Consider the following 21211-nt stretch of genomic DNA (forward strand, 5'->3'; position numbering starts at 1 on the left):
GCATAAGGGTAAGATATAGGATGTCGAACTGGGTGGTGGTGGTGCACGCCTTTAATCCCAGCACTAGGGAGGCAGAGGCAGGAGGATCTCTGGGTTCAAGGCCAGCCTGGTCTGTGGAGCAAGTTCTAGGGCTCCCGGGGCTACAATGAAAAATCCTTTCTTGAAAAACAAACAAACCACAAAACAAACAAGAAAGCTTCAGAATGCAGAGAGGAATTCTGCTGGTCTAGCAAATGGTGGTAGCAGCTTCTCTTCTGATGTCCATGGCCTCAGCAGCTCCAGGAAAACCGGCACGATTCCCCACCTGTTGAACGGGCCTTACGTCCAAATAGGGGATTAATACCCAGGGTATGCAAAAGCCTCAAAAACATAGAGACAAGGGAACAAATGGCAATTAAAAATGGGCTAGGGATCGAAACAGAGAGTCCGCAACAGAAGAAATAAAAACAGCCACGAAATACCTCAAATGTGTTCATCATCCTCAGCAGTTAGAGAAATACAAACTGAAACAGCTGTAAGATTTCATCTCGCTCCACTCAGAAGGCCCAAGCTCAGCCAAACAGCCGACGGCAAACGCTGGCCACATTGTGGAGAGAGAGAGGCGCCTTCAGTCACTGTGGGCAGAATGCACATCTGTGCGTCACTCTGAAAACCAGTGCGGAGAATCTTCAAAAAGTAAAACTAAACCCGCCATACGGCCGGGGGTAGAACTCCCTGGCACACATCCTACGCCACAGGTACTTGCTCAGCTGTGTTCACTGCCTCCCTATTTACAACAGTAAGGAAATGGGAAAAAAAAATGAGGAAAACCTAACTGCCCTTCAACAGATCCATGGATAACGGAAATGTGACAGTAAACACAGGGGAATATTGTCTGGCTGTAAAGAGAAATGAACCATGAAATTTTCAGCTAAATGGATGGTAGTAGAGAGGATCATCTTAAGGGAGATAACCCAGACCCAGAGAGCAAATGCCACGTGTTCTCTGGCATCTGCGGTTCCCAGCTCCAAACCTGCAGGTGTGAGTATACACACGGAGTAACCACTGACAGCAGGGAAGAATAGGGGAGCAATGGTGGGGGTGGAAACAGCGGGACGCGGGAGGGGGGGATGTGAGGTGGAAAACGGGAAAATAGGGAGGGGCTCTGACTGGGGATGGGGAAGGGAACTGTGTACAGAGGAGTGAGAACAAATGACACCGAGTTGTTTAATAAAGTCCCGTGGAATCATATTATTTTAGATTCACCTAAAAAATATATAATATAAATATATTCTAAAGGAAGTTAGACCTCTCGGGCAGAGCATACGCCCCGCAAGAACCACAGACCAACAAAAACTGCAGTAGGAGGTATAAGAAGCCTTTCAAACGGTCGCTCAGGTTAGCCCTGGCAACTCCCCAAACCATAGAGATTATCCATGGAGCCCTTGGGTGCCTCTCAGGGGTTGAAAATCTCGGCATCTGTTGCTGAAGACACTACACACTTAGGAAACAGGATTTGGACTGGATCTGACCTGAAAGTCTCTTTCCTGCAGTCGAGCGTCCGTAGTTCCAGAAAACTGTGCAAGCTGCCAACGGAGGGAAGCCCTGCCTAGCCGAGATACCTGTGAACCACGACAATGACCAGCACAATGAGGGTTACGCAAAGGTGTAGAGTGTCACTCAAGGGTCAGAGGCAATCAGCAGCTGTTTTGTTCGTTATTTTATATACCTATGTAGCTGAGTTTGCGGAACACTGCCTTAGGTGAAAAAGGGTCCCAAATTCAAGGCCTGTAGTAGGCTACTCCATCTATGCGATGTTCACACAAGGACCGGCAGTCATTTTTTAGAAGGGATCTGGTCCCTACGTGATGCCTAACTGCAGGCTTCTGGTTGTCTCCTGTGTGGTGCTTCACCAGGCTTTCCAGATGAGAAGCAAGGCTTGCATTTAAGTTTCTTCCCAGGAGCGCTCACCCTTGGCTCACCCAAACTATCAAGACACAGGACACTGTCACCACCCCCCAAAAAGTTCCCTTTCACACCTTGCCATCTGTCTCAACCTTGCCCATCTCCTACACCCTCTCTTAACTGGTGACAGAGGCAGAGGCATGCGCTCCCGGCCACGGAATTACAGCCAGGTTTTTTAAACTATGGATAGGGTTGGGCAAGAAAGACACTTAAGAGCCTGCAGTGGGGACGTGGCCAAGGCGGTGGTGGTGCTGGAAATGCAGAGGAGAGAGCGACCACGTGGCAGAGTGAGGGGGCGGGGAGCAGCCGGAGCGGTCAGGGTGAATGACTCACCAACAGATGGCGTGCGTTACTAGGAGTCCTGCAGGCCCAGGGCCGGCAGGAAGAGTCTGCGCAGCCACTGCAGTGGCAGTGAGCTGCCAGGGCGTCCTGGGCAGAGGCTCCAGGGTCGGCGGCGTCCACGTGGAACGGGTTGTCCTCCGCTAGGTCCCCAGCTCCTCCACCCCGGACCTCTGTCCTCTGAAAAACCCAGGACCTACTCCCCAAAGCTCTTCCCATGGGTGGGGATCTAGGAAGAAAAAGGGACAGACTCAGACTTGCACCTCCAAAATCGAACCCACTCTGCAATACAGAGTCCTGGAAGACATTTATGATGGGAGTGAGCCCATGTGCAGAGCTGGAGCATCTCTGAACTTAGGCCCCCCAATCTTACTCTGTCATCCAAGTGTGGGGGTGGAGAGGGGTTGTTCTGCTCCCTACCCTAGTTGTATCCCAGAACAGCCTGGGTTTATTCAACAATTTGGAGATGCCCCCATTTGCCCCATAGAGCACAGGTTTGGATGTAAGCTGTAGGGTCTATCAGTGTACAGAAAGGGCAAGAAGGAAGGCCCTTGTCTCAGTGTGCTCTCTATTGCTATGCTAAACTCCAAAGCAATCTATCCAGGAAAAGATATGTTTGATTTGCAGAATACAGTCCGTCATCCAGGGAAACCAAGGCAGGAACTGAGCGGAGACTGGCTGGTTCAGCTTGCTTTCTTATACAACCCAGGACCACCTGCCCAGGGGTGGCATCACCCACAGTGAGCCCCGCCCTCTACATAGATCATTGATCTTGAGAGAATGTCTGGTAGGCCTCCCTACAGGCTAGTCTACCTGGTGGAGGCATTTCCTCAACTGAGGTTCTCTTGTCCCAAATGGCTCTAGCTTGAGTCAACTTAACAAAAACAAGACAAAACTAACCAGCACGGGCTCTGAGGATGCTAATGCAGAGGAACTGGCAGGAAGAAGAGACTTCCAAGGACCATGGAGTCTTGGCAGGGAGGAGAGTGACGACGGGTTGATCTGCACTGCCTGGCGGAGGTGGAGACAAGCTCCTGAGGCTTTGTGGGAGGAAGCCAGAGGCAGAGCGTTCTGCGGTAACGAAGAGTCGTTCCCCCCCCCCCCCCCCCCCCCCCCCCCCCGTCACAGTCACATCAGCCTCCGTGATCCTCATTTATGTCACCCTCCAGCTCTGGAGGAGGCTCTGCTCCACGTGACGTCCAGGGACCTAACTTCCTTCTTCAGGGCCACCAAACACCCCTGGTCTCCTGGATCAAGCCAAAATGGAAGAAGAGAAGTGCTCAGAACTAAGTAAGAGGTTTAGAGACCCCTCTGAGAGGGCTACGAACTGATTTAGCCAGCCAGCTCTGCACACTTGCAGAGAGGACAAAGACAGGCCTCTCTGGGCCAGGGGCATGAGGCCAGAAGTAGGTGACCACACTGCTGCCGTGGGCATTGCTGGAGAATGGAAAACATCTGCTTCTCCTAATGGTTGTTCTTGGCAAAGGCTAGGAGATGGTCAGGGGCAGGAGGGGCAGGTGAAGGGGCAGATGGAGGAGTAACAGCTCTGATGGGGGCACTGAGGGATAATTAGCATATGCTTGGGGAAGCAGAAACACAACATCTGGAAACCCCAAGATGACCAGTCTGGCTGGGTGGGGAGGTTTGTGGAGTGGGTTGGTCAAGAATGAGGTTTTAAAAGAGGGATTGAGTACGAGCTCATTGGGAACGATTTTAAGCTTGGAGCGTTTGGTGAAGCTCCAGCCGTCCAAGGAATGGCTGGAGCTAGGGGCGGTTCCGGGGCTCTGGCATGAATCAGAGGGCCAGTTAAAATTAGTCCCGGTTGCCCAGAAGCCAGAAGGCACAGTGTGTGAACTGTGTGGCAGCCAGCTACAGCCTCAGGGGAATCTTGAGCAGGGAGTGCTGTGTGGGATGGGGCTCTGTGTCCTCCCGGGAATTTATCTGGGGCTGTGGGCAACACCCTGGGGCCTTTTGGGTAGTGTGCCCCTTGGTTGACTCCCTGATCAACCTCACTGGAGCTGCCTCAGCCTGGAGAGCTCCCCTTTCTTTGCAGCTCCTCCTTCAGGGAAACACTCTTCTCAAGAATGCTCACCAGGTGGCACTAACCTAGGTCCCCTCCTTGTCTCTGTGGCTCAGCTGGCTGTCACTTTAAACTGCACAAAGAGGCAGAAGTTTTAAGCCCTGTATGGCGGTGCGTTTCACCCAGCAGCAGAGGCTGCAACCGTTCAGTGACCCCCGTCCCCCCTTCATCCCTCCCCACACTTTCCTCTTGTGAATTCAGGTCTTTACTATCAGGCGATGGGAAGAAACAGTCAAAAATGAGTCAATTCTGGCAAATTCTGCAAACCCTGTAGTTGCCTAAGCGTCTCCGGAATCATGTGGCTAAAGGCTTCGATATTCTTTTCTTTGTTATCACACATGCCTTCCTTGGAACGGAGGTGGGGGGCACTCTGCTTTCAGGGACGCAGGCTAAGAGAGACAGTGTCTGGGGCTGAAGTACTTCTTCCTTCTCCCCTTCCAGTCCTACTTGCCCCTAGGAGCCCCCATCCTCCCGTCTCTTTCAAGGACACTGCTGTTGCCCCGACAAGCGGCAGGATGATCTCATCTCCAGATTTGAGTTGATTTTTTTTTATCCTCAGAAAATGTTTCCAAATACGGTCCCATTGCAGGTCACATGGTCTCAGGCTCAGCTCTGGGGGAGGGGGGTGTCATTGTTCGACTGTCTACAGAAGGGAAAACGCAGGCTTGGCGCAGAAGGGATAGTCTGTGGACCTCGGGGAGAGCATCAGGGCAGCCAAGGGAAGCCCTGCCCTGGGGAGGGAGGCTAGGCCAGTGTCTGGACAGCCGTGGTTCCGGTTCTGGACTCTGGAAAAGCACTCATGTGAAAACCATCTGTAGCTCGGGCTGCACTGGGGAGTCCCCGCGTGTGATCACGCGATCACTGGCGGGTTTCCCTGTCTGGTGGTGGGTGGGGGAGGGAGCAGCTTCTCCCACCGCTCATGAACAGGCCACGTCATTCCCATAGAGTCCTCGCCTCCACCCGCTTGTGGAGGCCATTGCCACCACAGGGTTGGGGGCCAGGGGCGCTCCCTGCCCTGCCTTCTCTGTCCTTTAGATCATGTACTCCCTGGAGAGGGTCCCTGCTCTTGGGTGAAAAGTCAGGCACACAACACAGGGTCGAAACCCGTGGTTCCATCCCCAAGTCCTCAGCTTTCAGAGGACATGGAGCAGAGGGAATAGGATTTGTCCTGGGAACCCAGCCACCCGCCCATTCGGCCTCGGTTCCCTGGGACAGGAAGAGCTGGCTGCTCACTCTTACTGACAGGGTGACAGACCCCAGAAGGGGACAGCCTAACTCCGTACCAGGCACAGGGCCAGGAAAGCCCACTCCCCGAGTTTGCTCTGTGGTGGTCCTGCCCTAGCCCAACCTTTCCTTCTGGCCCATTTGGCGCATCCCCAGCCCACACCCACCCCACTGCCACATTCCACCATGGTTGTCATGGTTTGGCTGGGAAATGCCCCTAGAGGCCACACGCTGGGCTTCATATATATGATGCTGCTGGAAGTAACATGACTTTAAAAAAAATTTTAGTTACGTGTATGTCTGTGTGTAGGTATGTGCACACGAGTGTAGGCGCACATGAGTGTAGGCATACACCAGTGTGTATGTACACACCAGTGTAGACACACACCAGTGTAGGTACACACCAGTGTAGGCTCACACCAGTGTATGTACACACCAGTGTAGACGCACACCAGCGTAGGTGCACACCAGTATATGTACACACCAGTGTATGCGCACACCAGTGTAGATGCACACCAGTGTAGGTACACACCAGTGCAAGTACTCAGCGAGCTCAGAGGAGTCGGATCTTCTAGAGACGGAGTTATAGGCAGCTGTGTTCCACCTGATATGGTTACCTGGAATTGAACTTGGGGCCTCTGGAAGGCTGCTACATGTTTTTAATAGCTGACCTGTATCTCCAGCCCAAAGGGTGATGGGCCCTCTAAGAATAGAGACCTAGTGCCAGGAAGCAAGGTCATTATGTCCACACAAGGAAAGGGATTGGAGCCCAGTTCTCTTCCCTTTATGGTTGCCCTGCTCGCCTCTCTTCCTCCCCCTCCTCCACTGCTTCCCTTTTGCCCACCTCCTTCTCTCTCACCTCCTCTCCCTCCTCCCTGACTCTCCTGAGGTGAGCTGCTGTTTCCTCCACCACTGCTTAGGGTGCCTCACCACAGACCCACGGGACCAGCTCACCACAAACTGAAGTCTCCGAAACCATGAGCCCAAACAAATATTTCAGCCCAGACCCCTCCAGCATTTTGTTTCCAATGACTGCCCCCACCTGCTTCCCAGAGCTCAGAACAGGATACCCTGTCTTATTTGCTTTACCCACAGTCCAGCCCTGAGCCTGCCTTATGCCAGCTGGAACAATTTCCCCCTCACTGGTCTGGGGCTAATTGAAGAAAGAGGAAAGAACGTGGGTGACATCAGCTTTTAACGCGAGGTGGGATGAGGTGGGCAGATATTCCTCCACGAGCCCCAGAGACGGCTGGGAGGGCAGTGGCACTTGCTGCCAGGCCTGATAGTATCTGAGTTCAGTCCCTGCGACCCACAGGGTGGAAGATGAGAATCAGCTCTGGAAAGCTATCTGACCTCCACGTGAAGGCTGTGGCATGTACATTGTGTCACATGTGCACAAATACAATAAATAAGTGTTTTGTTTTTGTGTTTTTGTTTTTCGAGACGGTTTCTCTGTAGCTTTGGAGCCTGTCCTGGAACTAGCTCTTGTAGACCAGGCTGGCCTCAAACTCACAGAGAGATCCACCTGCCTCTGCCTCCTGAGTGCTGGGATTAAAAAAGGTATGCAACACCACCACCTGGCTGTAAATGTTTTTTAAAAAGAGCATCTCCTAAGAGAGTCAAGTACAAAGCATACATATATTCATATATATCCCGCATACATGCACATAAGTGCCTATAGACAACTTCACTCCCGGGTGATCTGCTGTGTGTGTGTGTGTGTGTCCTACTGCACTCAAGACAATCTGTTGTCTACAGGAACCCAAGTCAGGGAACGAAGCAACCAGAGCTGAAATGCCATGTTGTTAGGATCAAGTTCAGTGCCCCCCCCCATAACCACTGCCTCCCTGTTCTGCTCTGTCTGTGGCTCCCAGGGTCCTAAACGTTGCTTCTAGGTGGAGTCTGGAGGGCAGAGATGGAAACTTTATAACATTCGGCACAGTGCAATCTCAAACATCTTTAACACAAAATGTGCTTACAAACAGAGGCCAGGAAAAGATAATTGTTTCCTGGAATCAGAGACTTGCAGGGTCAGAATGCTCCTGGGCCATCCCCCTGCGGTGGATGTGTCCACAGCCATGCATATATGTGTGTACATGTTGAAACTGTGGGTCCTTTCAGACATCAAACCCTGGGGCTGCTCTTGGAGAACAATACATGCTATTTGCAGAAAGCCCCTGCAGGCACTCCTGTCTGATCCTGATCCTGGCCTCCTGTGATTTACAGCGCTTGATAAAATATAAACGATATGCAAAAAGGTAGCGATTTACAGTACCAGGAAGCATCTGTATGTGTTCAATGGTCAAGCAGTACTTTCCCAAGCCAAAGGGGAAAGGATGGTAGTGAAGCAGTACGTGGTTGTGGAGCTGGCAGGCTTTAACCTCCAGAGTGCTGGGATTACGGGAATGCATCCCTCTGCCAATCCAATATTGCTATTTGTGGTTGGTTGATCCACAGCTGTGGAAGCCCCAGATGTGGCCGACTGACTGCAGCATGTGTGTATGAACAACTGTAGCATAAGCTGATAAAGATGAGGGTTAATTTAGAGGTCAATCTGATGCTCTGTGTCCCTCAGGGAAGTTTCTCCCTGCAGCGAATGGCGGTTAACTCAGGGCTCACAACTAATCAAAGTGCAGAGAGCAGGCGACTGTGGAGGGCTCAGGACACTCACCTTCTCACGGGGGCTGAGGTCAGGTTTTCCCACCAAATGTGTGGGCTAATCGTGTGTAAGTATTCATGTATGTGTGTACACCTTTGTGCACAGGTGTGTGTATGTGGAGGCCAGAGACTGACAAGAATATCTCCGTCAGTCACCTTCCACCTTAATTTTGGGACAGTGTCTCCCACCGAACCTGGCTGGCTGGCTGGCTGGCAAGTCTAGAATCCTCCTGTCTCCACCTCCCTAGCTGGGATTATAGGCATGGAGGCTTTTTACTATGTGTGCTGAGGACCAAATGCGGGGCGTCATGCTTGCATGGCAGTTTACCAACTGAGCCTTCCGTCTTTAAAGCACTTTGTATCAGATGCAATAGTGTACTGGGTGCGAGGTCCTTGTGTGTTGGGGATTGTGAACCCCCAGACCCTGAATTTCCTGTGACCCCCTGCCTGCCAGAGTAAACAACTTGTTTTCCTATGCTTGCAGCTGCTCTGAGCAAACAACTTGCTTTGCAGCTGCTCTGAGCATGAGACCCTCAGGAGTTCCTGATGGCAGGGGAGTGGTTTTTGGTGGGCTTGCAGCTGAGAGTTAGGGCGTGGCCATTAGTCAAGGAGAGCCTATATAAGCTTCCCTGGAACACAATAAAGGGGGCATTCTTGGCGTTACCCGTGTCTCTGTCTGTGTGTGTTTCAATCGCCAGGCCCTTGCCCAACTCGTGAACCATACCATAGTGTATAGTGCATAGAGCAGGCGTTGCGCTACGTTTGGGCTCACAGAACACACACAGGCTTTTCTAAACAGAAGGGAGCTGTAACTGTTTCTGCCTTGGATTGGATATAGTTAATGACCTAGTGACCTGTGCTGTCTGTAGGGTCAGTCCTCACCTGAATACCCCAGACGATTATTCTTATTCCAGATGCTACCCAGACTCCTGAGCATCGTCTCTCCGTCAATGGGAACCATCTTTGTGGATGAGGTCACTGATCCTTTGCAAAAGACGTGTGCTTTGAGGAGTTTTGATGTAATCTTTGCTGTGATAAGTGTCACAAGGGAACTTGTTGCCAAAGTTGTACTGTGTTTTGCTACATCAAAAATAAACCGCTCGGTGTCAGGGTCTAGAAGTTTGAACCAATAACGGCTAAGTTGTGTTGAACTGGATTTTCTTTTTGCCTCATGTGGATCTTACTCTGCTGACTGACTGTGGCAATTACAGAGACATCCCCCCCCTCCCCCGCCACACACACAGTAGGAGACAGCCTGGAACAGGAGTGTGAGGGGTAACCCGACACAGCGAATACCACTGCTGTGGCTCTATTACATTTTGGCTGCCTTCTGGGTGACACAGTGCATGCTCAGGGGCATTTCACAATTGTTTAAAGCCATCAGCACTAGCTTGGTGCCCACTCACAGGACTGCAGATGCAGATGCCCCGTGGACTTCCGCGTTCTGGCTCCGCAGGGACCACTTAGTATGGAGCCTGGCACACAGCCGGGAAACAGGGGCGAAAGGGTTCGTTTGGCAGAGCTGGATGGAATTCAGAGTCTGCCCATGTAAGCACTCTGAACCTGAGCCATGCCCCAGCTAGTCCTCTGCCCTCCCACCTCGCTGCACACGTGGGAGAAACAGAAGAGCGTGAAATGTCAAAGCGGGCTCCTTCTCAGAAACACCCATTTTGCGGGAAGTTGCCTTCCAAGCTGGGCTGGTTTCACAGCACCCTTTGAGGTTAAGAAATATTCAGTTTCATAATCCTATTCCCGCCTCCATGAGCCACCCCACTCCGACCATTGGCCCAGTTGGTGAATAAAAATGTCTGCCCTGGCTTCTGTCCCCGTTCAGCCCAGGCGCTGGTCCCAGCTCCTGCCACGCTGACCGGAGGGCTCTTGGTGAGGTGAGTACTCAGACCCCGCTCCATATATCTGAGGTTCCACTGGGAACCTCACGGGCTCAGATAGGCCACTTGTGAGAGACACATGGCTTGCCATGTTTATTTACTTGGAGTTCCTTCCTTTGAGTTGAGTTTGGTTTGTTTTTAATCCTCTGTGTAATTCTGAAAAGTTCGGTGATGATGGATCCTTAGCAAGGGATTGGCTAGCTAGCTGTTCCCCAGACAAAGAGACACTTCTAACAGCAAGCTAGATTCTGTGGAAATCATGGCTCTCAGGCTGTGCCTGCACTGCTGAGAGGTCTGTCTTCTGCAGGGAGGACAGAGAGCCCTTCTTCCCTGCTGCCCGCCCTAGCCACTTGGGCCCTGGGGGACAGCAGGGCCATCCTTCCTGTCATCACCACAGGATGCCTCGGTATGTCCTGGGCCACCAGTTGACCCATGACAGAGGAAGGTCATTATGGGTCAAAGGTGGAGAAATCAGGCTGGACATTGAAGAATACCCAGAAGGCTGGAGTGGTCCCAGAGGCTTGAGAATGTGAGATGCCCGGGGTTCAATGCCCAGCAGTGTATGAGTTGGTGGGGAGCAGGGCCCAGAGGACTGTCAAGCAGGTCCTTTTAAACATTCTCTTCAGCCACACTCACCTCTGCTTTCTCCTCCTCCTGAGCCGTGACACCGGGTGACTTAGCTTCTACTTTGCCTTTCTCACCTGCTATGTGGCTTTAGCTGTTCCCTCTGCTCTGGCTGGACACTCACTCTCCACTGCCCACTTCAAATCAGTGGGACGGCTGATGGCCTCTTGAGCTCAACCAGGGGCCGGCCTCCATCACACCCCACAACACAGAAACACCCATCAGCCTTTGCATCAGCACAGGTCAGCAGAATAGCTGTTCACGCCTCAGGCTTGACGTTGCCCTTGGATCTCACACCCTGTGCCCACTGGGGAAATTTAAGGGCTTCTATTACCTGGCTAAGCTGTCACCCATTTGTTCCAAGAGCAACAATGTGACTCCATTTCTTCTCCACAGCCTGAAAAACTGTCATCTGCACACTGGTCAGTGTCCCCGCTGCCATTGAGCTCCCAATATCCCTGCAGACTAGACCACCTCCAAACAGTGGCAAGATGGCGACAGAGTCCCTGGGATCTTGGGATTTCCTGGGTTCTCCTGAGGGTCCTTTTGAGTTTTATGGTGGCTCCCGTATGGACGTGTGAGTGACGAAGTCATCGTCTATTGGGTGGCTGAGTCAATCTCCAGCCCCTCTTCCCTCTTGGAAGCCTTGGCACCCGCACCCCCCCTCCAATGTTTACAGGGGTTTCCACAGTCACCTCATTACAGAAGCTCCATGGTAGGAAGGACTGCCATGAGCAGCCAGGATAGTCCTTTTATCTTCACGGCCCAATCACGTGGGAATGCCAAGGGTCTTAGCTATCTTGAGAACAGGGAAGAAGACGATATATTTCTGCAATAACAGGGAAAATCCTGGAGCTGGTAAGATGGCTCAGCAGGCAAAGAAGGTGTCTGCCACCAAGTCTGAGGACCTGACTTTGATGTCCAGGAACCAGAAGGTGAAGGGGAGAACCAGTTCCTACGAGTAGCCTCCCCACCCATCACAAGGGCACAGTGGCACAAACGTGCTTCCTGGCCCTGAACTCACAAAATTCAGTAATCAATGTAAAATGTTGAGGATAAAATCCAAGTGCATTTCATTTTCAAGAAATTGATTGGCCTCATTTTCACTTCTAAAATTGAGTAACACTTCACAAAATGGAGCGAGTGTTCCAGAGAGCTGAGTGGGCAGGCTGGGTTCACAGACCTGGAAGAGTCGGGGAGGGGGCATAGCATAGAGAAGTGGTCACTTCAAAGTTACTGCTCTGTTTCAGAAGGGACCTCACGCGACTATATGTATATGACTATATGTATAAATATATATACATATATATTTATGTATAATATATTTTAATTGATTAATTAATTTTGGTGAGGACTAGGCAGAGGGAACTTTAGCTGAAACTGGCCTGTAGGCAATGGGGTGTCAGCTCTCTCCTGAGGTCTCTGAGGGTGACAGACACCCTAGGTCTCTTTGGTCTGGAGCATCAGTGTGGGCCACCCCAACATAGGCTTTAAGTTTGGTGTGTCAGAGCCCAGCACATGAGCACAGTCGAATGATGACTTCTCTACTGAACATGTGTTAGAAAATCAAACATAACATTAACATCTTCTATAAATATAATTTGTACAAAATCCTTAAGAGTGCCATATTGTTCTACGAAAATGAACTTTGATTCATTATTATCGGTTTGTTCTCAATAGCCAATAAGAAACAACTCAAACACATCAATCAATAAAACAGAGAAACCCCTTGCAATGCATTTGCATCGTCAACTGCTACACAGCAGCAGTGGTTTTTAAAACTCTGGATATGGTTGACAACATGGGTGGATTCCACAGAGGTCCTGGTGAATGACAGAGTGGCCGGGGGTGATAGTTCAGTCCATAAAGGATTGTCCATGCAAGCATGGAATCCCGAGCGCCCAGAGCCCAGGTTTAAAAAAAAAAAAAAAAAAAGCCAGGCATGGTTGTGTGAGCTACACAGAAAGGAGGTGGAGACAGGATGATCCTGGGGCTCACTGGGCAGCCAGCCCAATGCAATTGGGAGAGCTATAGGTCTGTGATAGACCCTGTCTCAAAAACAATAATAGCAGCCTGGAGAGATGGCTCAGCGGTTAAGAGCACTGGCTGCTCTTCCAGAGTTCTCGAGTTCAATTCCCAGCAACCACATGGCAATTCAGGCTTGTCTGTAACTTCTGTTCCAGGGTGTCTGACACCAATGCACAGATATAAATGCAGACAAAAGACCAATGCACATAAAGTAAAAAATAAACAAATAAAACCCAAACAGGACAAAACCCAATCATAGTGCCCAAGGAACAACACACCTGAGGTTGTCCTCTGACCTCCACACGCAAATGCACATGCATGTGCAGACACGTGTGCACCCACAGAACACACACACGCGCGCGCGCACATACACATTATTAGAGTGTGGTGCTGAGAGGAAAGGGTGGGTCTTGACTCGGACAGTGACAGTGTGGGGACAGTAACTCTGCAGTACCTCTGTTTTGCTTTCAAGGTTTCCGTTACTGCAAGCTAAGAAAATTAAATGGCAAATGCTAGAAGTAATCCATACATTCTAAACTGCACAGTGCTCTGAGTAATCCCACCTGTGACAGCAGTGATTGCTCTACCCAGTGTTTCTGCACTGTAGATGCTACCTGCCCGTTAATCACTAGCGTAACATGGTCTGGGTAGGGCCTGGCCTCATCCTTGGTCTCCGCAGCCCATCAAGATCTTAGGGGGAAAAGACTATCTGGTTCTCAACTACCTTGTGCTAAGAATTACCCTGTGCCAAAGTAGCCTTCCTATATAAATATTTATAAATTTTTTTTCCAATATAAATATTAACACTCATTGGACTGAGCACTTCACTGGGTATGCTGCTGTGTTTAGGTTATACTTTGATTGTAAATTGAAAAACAATAGTTTGCAGATATTGTAGTTAGTATAAGTCATGGTTTAGTATGATTTCAATTCTACATAATCTAGAATCCTTCCACACTTGAGTTTTATAATGTTTTATGATATTAGCAGTAAATTTGCTTTCTATTTTTCCAATTAGAAGACAACTTGACTCGTAAGGACATGGCTCAGATGGAGAAGGAATTTAAGGCTGGCGTTGACTTGCAAAGGTAACCCAGGGTGGGTTTCTTTGTAAGGGCTGGTTCTATAGAAGGCAGCATGTGTTCTTTCAGTTGTGAATAACCACTTGTCTTGGTCACTGTTCTATTGCTGTGAAGAGACACCATGACCAAGGCAACTCTTTTTTTTTTTTTTTTTTTTTTTTTTGGTTTTTCGAGACAGGGTTTCCCTGTAGTTTCTAGAGCCTGTCCTGGAACTAGCTCTTGTAGACCAGGTTGGCCTCGAACTCAGAGATCCGCCTGCCTCTGCCTCCCGAGTGCTGGGATTAAAGATGTGCGCCACCACCGCCCGGCCCAAGGCAACTCTTAAAAAGGAAAGAATTTAATTGGGGGCTGGCTTACAGTTTTAAAGGTAAGTCCATATCATCATGGCAGGGAACATAGTTGGCACCCATGGGGCTGGGGTAGTGGCTGAGAGCTTTAATCCTGATCCACAGGCAGGCAGAGAGAAATAGAGAGACCCTAGGTCCTGGAGTGGACTTTTGAAACCCCAAAACCCACCCCCAGTGAAGCACTTTCTCCAACAAGGCCACACCTCCTAATCCTGATCCTTTCAAACAGTTCTAGTCCTTGGTGAGTAAGCATTCAAATATATGATCCTATGGGCCACTGTTATACAAAGCATCACGCCAGTCCAGGATCACTGTTTGGGAAGGGTGGTTTATATTCTCAAAAGTCCCCATAATGCCAGGGGAGTGTTTTCCCTGGGGAGAAAATACTGCGAGGATGACTGTAATACTTTGGAGAGTTGATAAAGATTTAGTCAGATGCACAGTGTTAGGTTCCAGGAACAGAAATCTCCCTACTCTAAGGTTTCTCTGCTGTAAGCCCCAGAGAGAATGAAGTCCTCCTGGCCCATACGCCACACAGTAATATATGTGAAATAATACAGAGAAAAGATCCCCCTTTCAATACATCAACGCATTCAAGGTCAGCCATGCATTAGTCCAGAGCCGGACCCAACGTCATGCAGAGGCTTATGGGAAGTGAGCAAGTGATGACGAAATTTCACAGGACTGGATGGGAGCTCACGCTATGCCGTGGGCATGGCTGCCCAACCCAGGGGGTCCTGGACATAGCAGGCTACAGCGTCCATTGCCTAAAGCCATGTAGAAACGAGACGTCATAGCCATGTAACACGTACCCTCTAACTGTAGATCTGTGTCCGTGAGTCACCCCACCTCAGATGGCGTGCCATGCAGTCAGGCCTGTAACAGTTACGTCTTCACTAACAAGGACAGACTTGCTTTCTCAAGTCAGTCCATAATGATACTGCATCAATGTCCTACAAGATATTATATCATCTAGACTCTAGATTCTAGAGATTATTCAAAAAACAGGAGCTCCTGGATGGTGGCGCACACCTTTAACCCCAGCACTCGGGAGGCAGATGCAGGCGGATCTCTGAGTTCAGGACCAACCTGGTCTACATAGTGAGTTCCAAGACAGCCAGGACTGCACAAAGAAACCCTGTCTTGAAAAACAAACAAAACAAGATAAATGAGAAGCCCAGCAGCTGTAGCCAAAGTCAAGACGGTTAGAGTGGAGATATGTTATACAATATGGTCTCCTTCTCCTCTTCCTCCTCCTCACCTCCCTGTGCTCAACACCGGACCTCCTTTTTCTCCTCCTTTCCCCAGGCTTCCTCCCTCCCTCTCTGCCTCCTGGGCCCTTTCTTGGTCAGGACAGTGGCATTCACCCCTCTAGGGTGGTACTCTAACTCTTCAGAGCGGGGCTGGGAAGGTCCCTCAGAACCATTCTGTTTTCTTCATGTCTTTGAATAGGGTCAAGGTCACGTCCAGGGTTGTCCCTCTCCTGGGATGCTTCTCCTCTTTATACCTGTCACTTCCTGCAAAGGTTGAGCTCAGGGCTTTGTAGGAAATGTGGGAAGGGTTCAAACTTAGGCATAAAAGCCGCCTGGAGGCCACATGGGCTTTTTCCTCTGGGAGGTTGAAGCTGTCTTTTTGTGTCCTTACCCACAGGGACAAGGATGGAGGTCCTTGGGGTGGAGATTCGACTGATGAGGAAGAAGTGGAAGTTGAAGATGATGCTCTAACAGATGAAGAACGGAGGTTTTTAAAACAATTCCACAGCTGGAGAAAGAATGAAAACAAGCGCATTCGAACACTCTATGCCATCGCAGACAACATTGACAAAAGCAACCAAAAAGCCACCAAGACCAAAGTGATGACTAACTCTGCGTCAGTCATCTCTGGAGCCATGTGTCTCCTGGGTTTGGCCCTTGCTCCAGTAACTGCAGGCGGAAGCCTGGTGTTCAGTGCTGCTGGGACAGGTTTGGGGGCCGCTGCTGGGATCACCAACATCGTGACTGACGTGAAGGAAGACTCTCGCAACAAAAGCGCCCTAGCTCAGGCCAACAGAATCATACCTAGCAGTGACCAAGAGCTTGAGGAGGTCACGGGAAAGAAGATAGCCTACGCCACGGCCGCTGGTGAGATTGTCTACAAATGTGGGAGTGCCTGGGAAAACATCCGAAATCACATCCGAGCCCTCCAGCTAACCAAAACACACCCCCATGTCGCCTCGGCTGCCAGCAAGCTCATGACTGCTGGCCGGGTCTCAACCCGAAGCGGCAGGCAGATACAAAAGGCCTTTGGGGGCACAGCTCTGGCAATGACCAAAAATGCCCTCATGAAGAACGGTCTATCTGCTGTCTTCTTTCTCGGCCAGGACATATATGCTCTCTTGAAGGATTGGGAGAAACTGCAGGCTGGAAAGCCAACAGAGCTTGCAAAAGAGTTAAGATCGCGGGCTCAGAAGCAGGAGCGGGTGGTATCAGAACGCACCTGTCACTATGAAAGGCTGAAGAAGGTGAGGGCTGGGTTTTGGAAGGGGCCAGGTGGCAGAAACTGGCATCTGTAGGGCCAGTTTAGAACAGCCATGGTTAAGGAAACCTTTGTGTACACGCATGCGTGTGTGTGTGTGTGTGTGTGTGTGTGTGTGTGTGTGTGGTGTGCATGTGTGTGTGAGTGTGTGTGTGTGCATGTGTTGTGTTGTCAAGTTTTCAGGGATGTCTCTCACCACATGGTATACGGTAGCCCCAGAGGTCTTTTCTAGTTAGGTTTCTATTGCTGTGCTAAAGACCATGATCAAAAGCAATTTGAGATTGAGAAGGAAAGGGTTCATTTGGTTTACACATCCTGAGTGACATTCATGGGGGAAGCCAGCGCAGGAACTCAAGCAGAGGCCATGGAGGAACACTGCTCACTCACTGGCTTGCTCCCGCCTCATGGGTTGCTCAGCCTGCTTTCTTATGCCACCCAGGACCACCTCGCAAGGGAGGCACCACCCATAGTAAGCCAGACCCTCCCATAGCAGGCACAGCAGGCACTGAACCAAGAAAATGCCCTACAGACATGCCCACAAGCAATCTGATAGAGGCACGTCTTCAACTGAGGTTTCTCTTCCCAGATGATTCTCTGGTAAGTTGCCCCCAAACAAACAAGCAACAACAACAATAACAACAAAAGCTAATCAGGACTAGATCCAAATAGTATCCAGTGCTCAGGTGCCCCTCGAAGAGCGGGAGGCCAGTCTTCAGCTGACTTGGTTAACCTTCTCTTTCTTCTTATAGCTTCCATGTTGGGAATAGCACTTCCTGGTTGACTAGAATAGGTTTCCGAGTCACAGGGAGTGTTTGGACTAACTACCTTCTCAGACCCTATGTGGAAACTTTACTCCCTCTATATTTGGAGTGTGGGTGTGGTTAAGGTTGAATAAGGCTGAAAGGGTTAGATAGAGCCTTCCAGGCCTGATGTCCACAAAAGAGAAGGCAGAAACTGGGGAGCCCACCCCATGCACCTGCACAGGGGAAAACTATTCAAAAGCTTCCTCTTAGGAGTAATCAGATATCTGCAAGCTGAGAAAAAGTCAGCATCCAACAGGAGTTGAAAGGGTTAGGGACAGAGTAAACAGTCTGCCTCTCCCTGGCGTGCTGGGCAAGTGGTGAGCATTGAGAAGCACCTGTGGTGGCAGTAGTGGTGGGCGGTCTGGTGATGGAGGGTATGGGATGATAGGTGGAGGTGGTGATGGTGGAGGAGGTGGTGATGGTGGAGGAGGTGGTGATGGTGGTGGAGGTGGTGACGGTAGTGATGGTGGTGGTTGTGATAATGGTGGTGCTTATGGTTTAGTATAGTAGGTAGCCCAGGCTGACTTGACATCATTATGTAGTCCAGGCTGGCCTCAAGCATATGATCCTACTGTCTCAGGCTCTCAAGAGCTGAGATTATGTGTTTGTGCCACAATCCCTGGTATAAGCATTGTTAACTCACTGATAAAAATCACTATTAATATTAACAAGAAGCCTTTACTATAAGAACTCTTTCCAATATTCATCTTACCTGTAGATTAGCTAAGATTTTGAGGGACAGGACAATTTGACTCCCTAACTGGTAATCAACTGTTAAACTCCCTGGTTCTCTGGTTGCCTTGAGGGGAGAATTATCACCAAAGAGCCAGCTGATCAGTGCCCACGCCAGCACTGGTTGCTTTGATCGCCCCATAAACGCCCCGAGGAAGCTGCACAGCACTGACAGTTGCTTGCTGCTGAAGTCCAACTGCAGCCCTGGAACCCCCGATGGTTCCAGCTTTGGCCTTCACAACTCTCAGTGAAATGTAAATGACCCGGCCACCATTTCCACTGAGGAGCTTCTGCTGGTGCCCCGCAGAGGGAATGCCTTAGCTGGGCAAAGGTGACTGGGTTACCACTGGTGTTAACAAAGACTGTAATTTGCATGCAGATGTGTTATGGTTTGGGTCAAACACCAGTGTTGGCGGTATCCGAGCTGTTTGGCTCACTCCTATGCTGTCTGCTTCCAGTGTCACATTAGACCCAGTAAGGCTTCTCTCCCGTGGCCTTTCATTTGTCATTTGTAACACAGGCTGAGCTGGTGACACAGAGCGAAGGCAGCTGTAGCATGAGAGGCAAGCAGACCACCAGTGGTCCCTTTCCTAGGGCAGCTCTCTATCCCATCCTCAGGAGGCCCCACTTCCTAATTCTGTGACATGGGGATTAGGTTTCTCAAAACTAGATAGTGATAAACTGGATTTGGTGGCACGCACCTTTAATTCCAGCACTCAAGTGGTTGAGGCAATGGAGCTTCATGACGTCAGGACCAGCCTGGACTACATACTGAGTTCCAAGTCAGTCAGGGTTACTTAGTGAGACCCTCTCCCAACACACACACACACACACACACACACACACACACGCACGCATGCACGCACGCACGCACACACGCACGGTAGTAGAAGACCCGGATGGCAAATGCTGGCACTGACACTTGCCTGGCTGGGGAGCAGCTGCCTAGTGAAGCCAAACCTGGCCTGGGACTCTTCTACTTAGTGACTTTCCTCCTCCCTCTTCCCCTCCCTCTCCCCTCCTTCTTCTTCCTATTCCTCCTCATCCTCCTCCTCCTTCTAGACAGGCCCTCACAGTTTGGGGAGGCCTTTAACTCGTCATAACCCAGGCTGGCTTTGAACTCACAGTCTTCCTGCCTCAGTCTCAGGAATGCTGGAATTATGTTTACACCACTGAGCCTGGCTCTTCTTTTCTAACAACAAGACATGGATAATTATACAGTGCTCACCTTTTTTTTTTTTCTTTCCTCTCAGAGACTCAGAGACTCAAAGAAGAGAGAGGCCTGTGAGGTTTTTGAAAAGAGCCATGGAGACTCAGCCTCGGCCTCTATCCTCCACTGAGAAAGCAAAGCCCAGGAGACAGCAGCAAAGACAAGCTGAGACCTTGGGGTTTTGAGATCAATAAAGGGGGACCAGGGTGGGGGTAGCAAGGCTGTCAGAGGTGATGCCTGAGGCTCACCCACCAGGAGGTGCCAGGAAAGTGCCTGGGGTCTCAGAAGGGAGGGTTCTGTTAACCCCTTCTTCACTCTGACTCAACCCCCCCCACCCCCCCACCCCCCCACCCCCCACCACCCCCTCACTCACACACCCGTCACTCACACACAGCACCAGATTGGTTTTTAGACAGATAACAGGCTTCCTGCCGGCCAGCTTCCCTAGTAATTAGCAATGATAAGGTGTGAGATTCCCCGCCAACCTGGCCTCTCCGCTGTTCTCTTCCTCCCCGCCCAGGCCCAGTGGGAACTGCTGGCTCGAGTCCGGTTTCCACACAAAGGCTGTCACTGGAACCTGCTAGGCCAGATTCCAGGGGAAGGACAGAGGGCGGCCTGCCTCCACTCTTTGGTCTGCCGCGTCCTGAGCCTTCAGCTGGCAACCTTCAGCACTTCACCTGGCTGCCGGGTCTCTCATCTTAAAGATCCTTTTCTGTCTGTGAAAGTCACACATGGGTAGTACAATACACACACACACACACACACACGCACGCGCACACACACACACACACACACACACACACGCACGCACGCACACACTCTGGGGAAGAAACAGCACAGGAGGGTTGAGAGTGTGGCATATGTACACAGAACTTCCTGTGTTCTTCTCAGGGTGTCTAGGTGTTGGCTGTCCACTGCTGTCCTTAGACTCTGCAGGGACTCTCCCTCCTAGTGTGCTGCAGAATTGAGCCCCTTTCTCTAATCACTTGCTTGTGTGTCTGAACCTCCCACCCGGCTCTCTGTAGCACACAGAATTGCCTGTCTTCACCCCTTTACACGGCAGGCAGAAATGTTAGCACACAGGTGCTTGGGCTTAGGGGTACGGTGAGCACACACAGGTCACAGCGGTCTGTCTCCACCTGGGGGATAGGTGAGTAAGGGTGCTCACTGCTGCCGGGAGAGCTGTATCTCCAGGCCACGCCCTGCAGACTCTGCTCTAAGGAAGGGGACTGCGTAAGAATCCAGGGCACACTCTGATTGGCCAGGAGAGGACTTGGTAAGAATACAGGACGTACTCTGATTGGCCAGGACCAGGCTTTTCTGGGACAAGCCTTAAGTACTAGGAGGGAGGCGAAAGAGGAAGGTGGGTTCTGTCTGCACTCCCCTTTCCAAAGTGCTGAGGGTGTGACTTTTCTGCCACTCACTGTAGCGGAAGAACATTGACAGAAGCTTGCTCCGTGACTTAGGAGATGCTTTCCTCAAAACCAACTCTGTAAACTGGGATACCTAAGATAAAGACCCCTCGAAAAGGAAAGGAGAGGAACCCACAGGGACACTGTAATGCAGTGGAAGAAATTTGAGGCGTGTGTATGCATGTGTCCATACGTGCAGTGCTTAGGATGCATCAGGGCCTCATGCATGCCACACCAGTGCCATGTCGCCGAGCCGCACCGTGGCCCTGGCAGCTCTGTGAAGCAGACAGACTGGGTCCACAGCACTGCCAAGTGGGGCTTGTTG

At 50.7% G+C, this 21211-nt stretch overlaps 1 protein-coding gene across 1 annotated transcript; it reads left to right on the forward strand.

The window, feature by feature from the left end:
* Nucleotides 1-10038: 10038 nt before the first annotated feature.
* On the forward strand, nt 10039-19797 carry LOC119823599 (apolipoprotein L6-like). Its single transcript, XM_038343682.2, has 4 exons — nt 10039-10131; nt 13805-13874; nt 15866-16715; nt 19518-19797. Exons 2-4 carry the CDS (start codon nt 13828-13830, stop codon nt 19602-19604), a joined length of 984 nt encoding a protein of 327 aa, XP_038199610.1. The 5' UTR covers nt 10039-10131; nt 13805-13827; the 3' UTR covers nt 19605-19797.
* The last annotated feature ends 1414 nt before the right edge of the window (nt 19798-21211 follow it).

The sequence above is a fragment of the Arvicola amphibius genome, chromosome 9 (assembly GCF_903992535.2).
Source record: "Arvicola amphibius chromosome 9, mArvAmp1.2, whole genome shotgun sequence".
Lineage (NCBI taxonomy): Eukaryota > Metazoa > Chordata > Mammalia > Rodentia > Cricetidae > Arvicola > Arvicola amphibius.